Source organism: Penaeus vannamei, chromosome 8 (genome assembly GCF_042767895.1).
Source record: "Penaeus vannamei isolate JL-2024 chromosome 8, ASM4276789v1, whole genome shotgun sequence".
NCBI classification, from domain to species: Eukaryota; Metazoa; Arthropoda; class Malacostraca; order Decapoda; family Penaeidae; genus Penaeus; species Penaeus vannamei.
The window spans coordinates 33,448,344-33,460,843 of NC_091556.1; the positions used below are offsets into that span (position 1 = coordinate 33,448,344).

Consider the following 12,500-nt stretch of genomic DNA (forward strand, 5'->3'; position numbering starts at 1 on the left):
GTGTTCTAGAAACCAGTATTGACCTCGATGAGCCAATATTGCCAAGGTAACAAAGGCAAATTCCAAAGTAGTCAAAAGTTATTATGAAGGAAATAATTTTGGGTCAGGATTCTATATTTTGTGTTGTATCTCATGTTTTTTGTTTTGCTATGTTGTTGCAAATAAGTCATTATAAAGCATATAAAAATTACTTTATCAGGAACAAAAATAACTTTTTTACCATCCTTTATTAATAACTTCTGTGTATCAGGTATATATATATATATATATATATATATATATATATACATATACATATACATATACATATATATATATATACATATATACATATATACATATATACACATATACACACATATATGTGTACATATGTATATATATAAATATGTATACATATGTATATGTATATGTATATATACATGTGTATATATATGTATACATGTTTATTTATACTTATGTGTATGTTTATATATGTATATTTATACATGTGTATAGAGGTATATGTATACATATATATGTATAGAGGTATATGTATACATATATATGTATAGAGGTATATGTATACATATATATGTATAGATGTATATGTATACATATAGATGTATATGTATACATATATATGTATAGATGTATATGTATACATATATATGTATACATATATATGTATAGGTGTATATGTATACATATATATGTATAGGTGTATATGTATGCATATATATGTAGAGGTGTATATGTATACATATATATGTAGAGGTGTATATGTATGCATATATATGTAGAGGTGTATATGTATGCATATATATGTAGAGGTGTATATGTATGCATATATATATGTAGAGGTGTATATGTATATATATATATATATATATATATATATATCTAGATGTTTATACATATATATGTATAGATGTATATGTATACATATATATGTACAGATGTATATGTATACATATATATATATATGTATAGATGTATATGTATACATATATATATGTATGTATAGATGTATATGTATACATATATATATATATGTATGTATAGATGTATATGTATACATATATATGTATACATATATATCTATATGTATAGATATATATGTATACATATATATATATGTATAGATATATATGTATACATATATATGTATACATATATATATGTATAGATGTATATGTATACATATATGTATAGATGTATATGTATACATATATATATGTATAGATGTATATGTATACATAAATATGTATAGATGTATATGTATACATAAATATGTATAGATGTATATGTATACATAAATATGTATAGATGTATATGTATACATAAATATGTATAGATGTATATGTATACATAAATATGTATAGATGTATATGTATACATAAATATGTATAGATGTATATGTATACATAAATATGTATAGATGTATATGTATACATAAATATGTATAGATGTATATGTATACATAAATATGTATAGATGTATATGTATACATGAATATGTATAGATGTATATGTATACATGAATATGTATAGATGTATATGTATACATAAATATGTATAGATGTATATGTATACATATATATGTATAGATGTATATGTATACATATATATGTATAGATGTATATGTATATATATATGTATACATATATATGTATAGATGTATATGTATACATATATATGTATAGATGTATATGTATACATATATATGTATAGATGTATATGTATACATATATATGTATAGATGTATATGTATACATATATATGTATAGATGCATATGTATACATATATATGTATAGATGTATATGTATACACATATATGTATAGATGTATATGTATACATATATATGTTTAGATGTGATGTATATGTATACATATATATGTTTAGATGTAATGTATATGTATACAAATATATGATATGTATATGTATATATAGATGTAGACATTTATATGTATATATAGATGTAGACATTTATATGTATATATAGATGTAAATGTTTATATGTATATATAGATGTAAATGTTTATATGTATATATAGATGTAAATGTTTATATGCATATAAAGATGTAAACATTTATGTGTATGTATAGATGTAAACATTATATGTATGTATAGACATAAACATTTATATATGTATAAATGTATATATATATATGTATACAAGTATATATATATATATGTATATGTATATATATGTATATATATATATGTATGCATGTATACATGTAATGTATACACAGTTCTTGTGTGTGTGTGTGTGTGTGTGTGTGTGTGTGTGTGTGTGTGTGTGTGTGTGTGTGTGTGTGTGTGTGTATGTATGTATGTATGTATGTATGTGCATGTATGGGTGTGTGTGTATGTATGTATGTGAATGTGTTGGTGTGGTTGTGTTTTTGTGTATGTGTATGTTTGTGCATGCGTATGTGTGTGTGGTTGATTGTAAGGAAGGTAAGGAGAATTGTTAGCCCATTAAGGCTATGATCACAAAATGCCCATTAAAAGTGGCTCTCAGTTATACCAAGGTGCCCAAAGTTTTGTAAGCCCATATCTTTGATATTTTTGTTTAAACTACATGAGTACCTCAGCATGTAGAATTGTTAGTCATTGTTTTGTTCATTAATTTGTCAATATTCTTTATTTGCGTTCAGTCATATAAAAGATGCATTGTTCCATCATATTTTTTTTTTCTTCATTTTCTTTTTTGATCATTATTTTACACTTATATCACTATTATTAATGTACTTGGACAGCAGTTCCTAATTATTTATATTAATATAGTTATTATTATTATTATTATCCTCATCATTATCATCATCATCATCATTATTATCGTTATTCTACTCATCTTCATCATTATCCTCATTATCCTCATCTTCATCATCATTATCCTCATCATCATCATCATTATCCTCATCTTCATCTTCATCATTATCCTCATCTTCATCTTCATCATCATTATCCTCATCTTCATTATCATCATTATCCTCATCTTCATCTTCATCATTATCCTCATCTTCATCTTCATCATTATCCTCATCTTCATCTTCATCATTATCCTCATCTTCATCATCATTATCCTCATCTTCATCTTTATCCTTATCTTCATCATCATTATCCTCCTCATTATCCTCATTTTCATCATCATTATCTTCATCTTCATCATTATCCTCATCTTCATCATTATCCTCATCTTCATCATTATCCTCATCTTCATCATTATCCTCATCTTCATCATTATCCTCATCTTCATCATTATCCTCATCATCATCATTATCCTCATCTTCATCATTATCCTCATCTTCATCATTATCCTCATCATCATCATTATCCTCATCTTCATCATTATCCTCATCTTCATCATTATCCTCATCTTCATCATTATCCTCATCTCCATCATTATCCTCATCTCCATCATTATCCTCATCTCCATCATTATCCTCATCTCCATCATCATCCTCATTATCCTCATTATCCTCATCATCCTCATTTTCATTATCATTATCTTCATTTTCATTATCATTATCTTCATTTTCATCATCATTATCCTCCTCCTCATCATTTACATTATCATTATCCTCATTTTCATCATTATTATCCTCATTTTCATTATTATCTTTATTTTCATCATTATCCTCATCCATCATTATCCTCATTTTCTACATCATCCATCATCATTTATCAGCATTCTCATCTTCATCATCATCTATCAGCATTCTCATCTTCATCATCATCTATCAGCATTCTCATCTTCATCATCATCTATCAGCATTCTCATCATTATCATCATCTATCAGCATTCTCCTCAATATCATTTTCATCATAATCATTCTCATCATGATTTATCATTTTCATTCTCCTCTTCATAATCATTATCATTCTCCTCTTTCTATCCATCATCATCATTATCATTCTCCTCATCATCATCACCACCACCCTCACCCTCATCATCACCACCACCACCTCCACCACCCTCACCCTCACCCTCACCCTCTTCATCATCCTCATCACCACCACCACCACCCTCATCACCCTCACCCTCACCCTCATCACCATCACCACCACCACCACCATCCTCACCCTCATCATCACCATCACCCTCACCCTCATTATCATCACCACCACCCTCACCCTCATCATCATCACAACCACCACCACCAACACCCTCACCCTCATCATCACCACCACCCTCCTCACCCTCATTATCATCACAACCACCCTCACCCTCATCATCATCACAACCACCACCCTCATCCTCATCATCATCACAACCACCACCCTCACCCTCATCATCATCACAACCACCACCCTCACCCTCATCATCATCACAACCACCACCCTCACCCTCATCATCACCACCACCCTATTATTGACAATATTATTAATATTATAACTATTTTGTAAGAGCTATTGATATTATGATTGTTATTTTATTGTTATTATTATTAGTTATCATCATCAAAAGTTTCACTATCACTATTAGTGTTAGTATTACTATTGTTATTGTTATTATTATTATTATTATTATTATTATTATTATTATTATTATTATTATTATTATTATTATTATTGCTGTCCTTATTCATATTCTAGTTCATATTCTTATTACTAATTGTTAGTGTTATTGTTTAATGTTAGTTATTATTATTTTTATCATTATTATTATTTTTTTTATCATTATTATTATTATTATTATTATTATTATTATTATTATTATTATTGTTATTGTTATTATTATTATTATTGTTATTATTGTTATTATTGTTATTGTTATTATTATTATTATTGTCCTTATTCATATTCCAGTTCATATTCTTATAACTAATTGTTAGTGTTATTGTTTAATGTTAGTTATTATTATTTTTATCGTTATTATTATTATTACTACTATTTCTATTATTATTATTATTATTATTATTATTATTATTATTATTATCTTTTTTTTATCATTATTATGATTATTACTACTATTTCTATTATTATTATCATTATCCTTATCATTATCATTGTGATAATTATCATTATCATTATCATTATGATAATGATAATTATCATTATCATTACTATTACTATTACTATTAACTTTTTATTATTACTTATGTTATTAACTATTATTACATAATTTTACTACTACGACTGTTATTACCATTATTATTAGTAGTATTACTAACAGAATTATTACTATTGATATTTGAATTCTTGACCCAGTGGCAACAGGAAAATGTTGTGTTGACTTTGGTATTGTTTTGTTAAATGTTTCTGTTCATAGATAGCCCTTAGATGTTTCTGTTCATAGATAGCCCTTAGATAGCCATTGCTTGGCCCCAAAGGAGTCAGTTAGTAGATCTTGTGACCTCCCCTTTCCTTGAAATAGCAGGAAAATTTATATATTTTTTTATGCCATCGATATTGGCACTTATTTTTCTTATAAACATTATAATTACTATATTATTGATATTACAAAATGCTAGAAGATATTGAAAATCTAAGAAAATGGTAAACAGGTGAGACAAGCACTTCTTGTAACTGGCTCGTAGGTGACTTAGTACTTGAGGTGCCATCTATATGTAAAAACAATTACTAAATGAAATGCACAGTGGGCATGGCATGTACACACATGCCATCCCTGGTGGCATGTTGTTAACATTATTCTAATTCACAGTACAATTCTTCTTAATACTCTTCTTATTTTTATTAATGTTCTTATTATTACTATTCTTTTAGTTATTTTTATTATTGTTATTCTTATTGTTGCCATGATTGTTATTGTTGATTTTATTATTATTAGCTATAAATATCATTAGCTATTCTTGATATAATTAGTCATTATTGATATTATTAGTTATTCTTATGATTATTATTAGTTATTATAATAATGATAATTATTATTATTATTATCATTGTTATCTATATTATCAACATCATTATTACTATTATTATTAATATAATCATTATTATTTCTTATTAATGTCGCACCATTATCATTATCATCTTTATGCTTACCCCTACTGCTGTTATTACTAGTATTTCACTTATTATTATTATGATTTTATTTTATTATCATAGTTATTATTATTCCTGTTCTCACTGTTCCTAGTATTACGACTTTATTTTGAGTTTATTTTATTGTTACAATTTTTATTAGTACTGTAATTATTTTTACTATTATTGATATTGATGTTTTTATTATTAATATTAATTAAAGTGATAACAATAATAACAATGTTACTATGATATTAATAATAATAATAAGAGTTATTAGTATTAGTATTATCATTATTATCATTATTACTTGTACAACTATTGAAACTTGTGATATTCCTTTTTTTTCATTATTATTACTATCATTGTTACTCTTGATATTTTTAATTCTTATTACTAATGTTCTTGCATTTTTTTGCTGTTATTATTATTTTTATTATTATTATTATTATTATTACTAATACTAATATTAGTATTTCTATCATTTTATCGTTGTTACTGTCATCATTAGTGCTGTCATCGTTCGTTAATGTCATTACAATGATCATCGTTACTAGCAGGGCCCATGTAAATTGTACCTTGCTCCTGCTTATCTTTGACTCAGCACTCCCTCTCCCACTACCTTTCCCTTTTCCGCTCTTTCCCTCTCCCTCCCAATTCTGTCTTAACTTCACTCCCCTTCTTTTAGCTGTCGTCTGCCCTCTCCTACTTCCCTCCTCCCCTACTTTTAGCCGTACACTGCCCTCTCCTACTTCCCTCCTCCTCTACTTTTAGCCGTACACTGCCCTCTCCTTCTTCCCTCCTCCACTACTTTTAGCGGTACACTGCCCTCTCCTACTTCGCTCCTCCTCTACTTTTAGCCGTACACTGCCCTCTCCTACTTCCCTCCTCCTCTACTTTTAGCCGTACACTGCCCTCTCCTACTTCCCTCCTCCTCTACTTTTAGCCGTACACTGCCCTCTCCTACTTCCATCCTCCCCTACTTTTAGCCGTACACTGCCCTTTCCTACTTCCATCCTCCTCTACTTTTAGCCGTACACTGCCCTCTCCTACTTCCCTCCTCCCCTACTTTTAGCCGTACACTGCCCTCTCCTCTACTTTTAGCCGTACACTGCCCTCTCCTACTTCCCTCCTCCTCTACTTTTAGCCGTACACTGCCCTCTCCTACTTCCCTCCTCCTCTACTTTTAGCCGTATACTGCCCTCTCCTACTTCCTTCCTCCTCTACTTTTAGCCGTACACTGCCCTCTCCTACTTCCCTCCTCCCCTACTTTTAGCCGTACACTGCCCTCTCCTACTTCCCTCCTCCCCTACTTTTTACCGTACACTGCCCTCTCGTACTTCCCTCCTCCCCTACTTTTAGCCGTACACTGCCCTCTCCTACTTCCCTCCTCCTCTACTTTTAGCCGTACATTGCCCTCTCCTAGTTCCCTCTTTTTCCTCAAACTCCCCCACCTCCTTTGCTCCCTTCTCCCGTTCCCTCCCCCCTCCCTTTCCTCTACTCATCCCCTTTTTCTCTTTGATTCCCCGCCATTTCCCTACTGTTTCCCCTTCCTTTTCACTCTTTTCTCATTGCCTCCCTTTCTCTCCTTCCCCTCCTACCTTCCTTCTTAACTCCCCCCCTTCGAATAGTCTTGTAAATAATAGATGTGCCTATGTATATACACCTATTTATGTATGTATTAATGTATGTGTGTGTATATATATATATATATACACATGTATGTGTGTTTGTATGTATGTGTATACATATATGTGTGTTTGTATGTATGTGTATACATATATGTGTGTGTGTATGTATGTGTATACATATATATTTATATATGTATGTATGTGTGTATACATATATATTTATATATGTATGTATGTGTGTATACATATATATTTATATATGTATGTATGTGTGTATACATATATATTTATATATGTATGTATGTGTGTATACATATATATTTATGTATGTATGTGTGTATACATATATATTTATATATGTATGTATGTGTGTATACATATATATTTATATATGTATGGATGTGTGTATACATATATATTTATATATGTATGGATGTGTGTATACATATATATTTATATATGTATGGATGTGTGTATACATATATATTTATATATGTATGGATGTGTGTATACATATATATTTATATATGTATGTATGTGTGTATACATATATATTTATATATGTATGTATGTGTGTATACATATATATTTATATATGTATGTATGTGTGTATACATATATATTTATATATGTATGTATGTGTGTATACATATATATTTATATATGTATGTATGTGTGTATACATATATATATAAATATATGTGTGTGTATACATATATATATAAATATATATGTATGTGTGTATACATATATATTTATATATATGTATGTATGTATGTATGTATGTATGTATGTGTGTATACATGTATATTTATATATATGTATGTATGTATGTATGTGTATACATATATATTTATTTATATATATGTATGTATGTATGTATGTGTATACATATATATTTATTTATATATATGTATGTATGTATGTATGTGTATACATATATATTTATTTATATGTATGTATGTATGTGTATACATATATATTTATATATATGTATGTATGTATGTATGTGTATACATATATATTTATATATATGTATGTATGTATGTATGTGTATACATATATATTTATATATATGTATGTATGTATGTATGTATGTGTATACATATATATTTATATATATGTATGTATGTATGTGTATACATATATATTTATATATATGTATGTATGTATGTATGTGTATACATATATATTTATATATATGTATGTATGTATGTGTATACATATATATTTATATGTATGTATGTGTATACATATATTTATATATGTATATATGTATGAGTATACATATATATTTATATATGTATGAGTATACATATATATTTATATATGTATGTAAGTGTATACATATATATTTATATATGTATTTATATTTGCTTTCATGCCTAAAAGAATATTTAGACTCATATGTTTGTGCATATATATGTATATACTTATTTGTTAGTATTCTCACACTTTATGTAATTGAATATATGTTTTATACATTTTCATGAATACATGCATTTGGTTTTGCTTCTATATTTATTAATTTATATATGCTCATTCAAATGCACATAGATATATAGGTTTCATATATACAAATATAGATACAGAAACACATTCATGCACAAAAATAAAAACACATTTATACAGTGTGCAAAAAAAACACTCACTCACTCACTTTTCAATTAATGAGAATTTATTGGATTTTCTTTTTTATAGTTATATTTCCTTTAATATTTCTGTATTAATGAAAAGGGCTGTAATTGTTAGCCTGATTATGTGAAAGGCATTTTTGTCAGTCTATTAATGCCTATATATGTATTAATTTTAAGTGTGTGATATAGTATTAACAATATTTAGAAATAGTCAAGATATTTCAGAAATATTCATATGTATTCCCCCCCCTATTCTTTTCTGTTCTATTTTATTCTTTTATTTTCTTGGAGGTTGAATTGGTTTATATTTGCACAACTGAACAACAACTATTTGTTGTGCCTTGTCTGGGGAATTCTTACTTTAATCCTATTAGCAAACTACAGGCTTTGAATTTGCTGCATGGGAGATATGTTCAGTACAGGAAAAAACATGCAATAAAAGTCTATGAACAGACTATTAATAAAATAATAGTTTAAAAGTGGACCCAAGATGAGAATGTCAAGTAATTTTATCTTGACTTTGTTCAGTTGTTAAAAGAAGACTATTAAAAAAGATAAAATAGGTTGTTATTTGTCAAATTTTTAAAAGGGAGAAAGAATGACAAACCATCGGAATAAATGTTAAAATTTTGTATAAAGAAGAAAGAATAAGGATTTTTAATTATCATAAATTATGTATGATAATAACTTGCTTGCATTGGGTTCACTTGCAGCATTAGAGAGCGATTAGGGTAGATGTAGATGCTCTGCTGCCCGTCGCTACTAGCAAGGTAGGGCAGGTGAAGCATGGAACGCAGATTTCAGCCCTTGTATAACCCGCAGTCCTGCCAGCCCTCGTGTTTATCATTATCTGGCACATTATTTCCGTTTTTCTGTGCTCTCTCTTCCCTTCACTGTCTCTCTCTCTTTTCCCCTCCCCCCCATGTAAATTAAAAAAGGCTAGTGTGAGGCCATGTGCTAACCCATTACTTTTGCCACTCCCATGTTTTAGCTGAATAACTTATCATTTTAGTATTGTTAATTTTTTGCACAGAACACAAAGAATAAACTTTACTGGAATGTTGTAATTTGAGCATTATGTATCATTGACTTTGTCAAGTATTTCCCCCTTCCAATGAAAGAATTAGCAATTCTAGATTTCATTGAAGTTTTCTTGTAGTAAAAGTTGGCTGTATTTTTACAAGGATTTGTTTTAGTAACAAGATCTTGTCATTGCAAGTAGCCCATTGCCCATACATTGCTAATTGTGGTAAACTAGCAGATTTTTGCTATTTATTGTATAGAAAAAAAAATCAAAGTACAAACTAGGGAAAGCTTTGCTGCATACTGTGTGACAAGCCTGATATGATTGAAGTGTTGGCAAGATGAATTGCTGTGATGAATTGCCTTGTAGTTTATTAATGACAGAATATGAAAGATTTCAACACAAAATATTATCCAGTCGTATTCAACAATTTCCCATATTAATTGCTGAAAGATGTAATATTTTATTTGGTTCGTTTTTGGTTACTTAAAAATACAGAGTAAACGGTGCTTGTTTTTTTTGCTGTCTCAACATTTTGTACCCAAGTGGAAGTAGGATAGCTACATCAGGCTGGTATATGGATTCACTCAGTTCTTGTGATGTAACCATAGAGTAGTCAGTTGCACAGCTTTATCTAAAATTCATTCTTCACAGAATGTCATCAGACCGCAAAGCAGTGGTTAAGAATGCCGACATGTCGGAGGAGATGCAGCAGGATGCTGTAGACTGTGCCACTCAGGCCATCGAGAAGTTTAACATAGAAAAGGTAAGACTTGCTTTTTGAATTATTGTAACTAGGCTTTTATTTTGGCCTGAATGACACTTTTTTTTTCCCCCTACCAGAAAAAAATAAATAAAATAATATTTTTCCTTTCCTTTCAGGATATTGCAGCCTATATCAAAAAGGAGTTTGACAAGAAATATAACCCCACATGGCATTGTATTGTTGGTCGTAACTTTGGCAGCTATGTGACTCACGAGACCAAGCACTTCATCTACTTCTACCTGGGACAAGTAGCCATTCTTCTCTTCAAGAGTGGTTAAAAAGAAAACCCCCTCCTTCACCCCCACCCATATCAATGCCAGGGTTTTTCACCATGTTAGATGTGCATTTCAAGAGCAGGTGAATTGGCCCCAAACTAAACAAAATACCTCTGCCCCGTGGGGGATGGAGGGTTATAAACATCCATTTCCAGGGGCTGCTTAACATGTGCAGTGCTGCTAGGTTGCTAGCTAGAGAGCTAAGCTCTCAATTTCACTCTCCAAAGCACACGTTTTGTTGCATTGCTAAGCAGATGTTAGCAAATGTCTCAGAGGAAGACTGGTTTGCTTTCAGAGCGCCATACCTGGCAGCACTTCGCTTTTTGAACTGGTCATGGCACATCTTTTTTACATTTCCAGTTTTTCTCAGTGTACCTCTTAAAAGCTCAGAAGCTTTTATATCATCACGGCAGCTAGATTGGTGTCTGCTAATCACCCATCCTGCTGTTGTGGTGACTGACCAGTGTGAATGAAAGTATTTATTTAATATTTGTAATTACTCTGCACAATGCCCATCGTCAGTTTTCATAAATTTCCTCTTCTCTATAAAAGTAGGTAGGATTCATCCTGTGGTCCTCATCTTTATGCATCTTAAAAAAAGAGTTTTGTGTCCAATGCAGTTTGAAAGTTGATGCATAACCCTGTCTGCAAAAAGAATTTCCTGAAGCAAATTCTGTACTTACAGTCTCTTTGCTTGTGATAGTTATCTCTAGCTAGTAGTTCATCTCAATTCATCTTGAAAGGTAACTTGTTAATTACCCTCTTCAGATATTTACTGCTGTTGGTTATTTCGGCTTCATATCCAATAGTAGGATCTCGGACTGTCCCTCAGGTAGTGTGAATCTCAAGATTCCATATCACAGACTCATAATCATGCCAAGACTCTAAATGTCAGATCACGCCATGAGGGATGGTGTACATACAAGTTGTATATTTCATCCTTTGCAGCATCTTGTTTCGGACCATTCACCTTCCAGGTTATAAAGGTGCATTAGGTATCATTAATAACAGCAGCTTTGCACTAGTTCACATTTGGCTGCTCAATCAATAACTCAATTTTTGTGCCTGTGGATTAACATTTAAAACTTTAGTTGTGAAGAAACCTTTCTTAGTTTTGAAAAACATGCATTGTTTTTAATGTGAATTGTATATTATTTTCAATAATTAAGATGCAGAAACAGATTAAAAA

General features: G+C 29.7%; 1 protein-coding gene across 2 annotated transcripts in view; it reads left to right on the forward strand.

Annotated features, from left to right (window-relative positions):
• Positions 1 to 12,500, forward strand: part of LOC113822791 (dynein light chain 1, cytoplasmic) — a 13,359-nt gene that overhangs the window by 787 nt on the left and 72 nt on the right. Inside the window, exons 2-4 of one of the 2 annotated variants that reach the window (XM_070124564.1) lie at positions 9,960 to 10,016; positions 10,925 to 11,036; positions 11,153 to 12,500. The exon at positions 11,153 to 12,500 is cut by the window's right edge and continues 72 nt beyond it. In XM_070124564.1, the coding sequence (XP_069980665.1) occupies positions 9,988 to 10,016; positions 10,925 to 11,036; positions 11,153 to 11,314 (303 nt within the window). In that variant the 5' untranslated portion in view covers positions 9,960 to 9,987 and the 3' untranslated portion in view covers positions 11,315 to 12,500. The remainder of the gene's footprint in view (positions 1 to 9,959; positions 10,017 to 10,924; positions 11,037 to 11,152) is intronic. The other variant, XM_070124565.1, reaches the window with a different exon arrangement.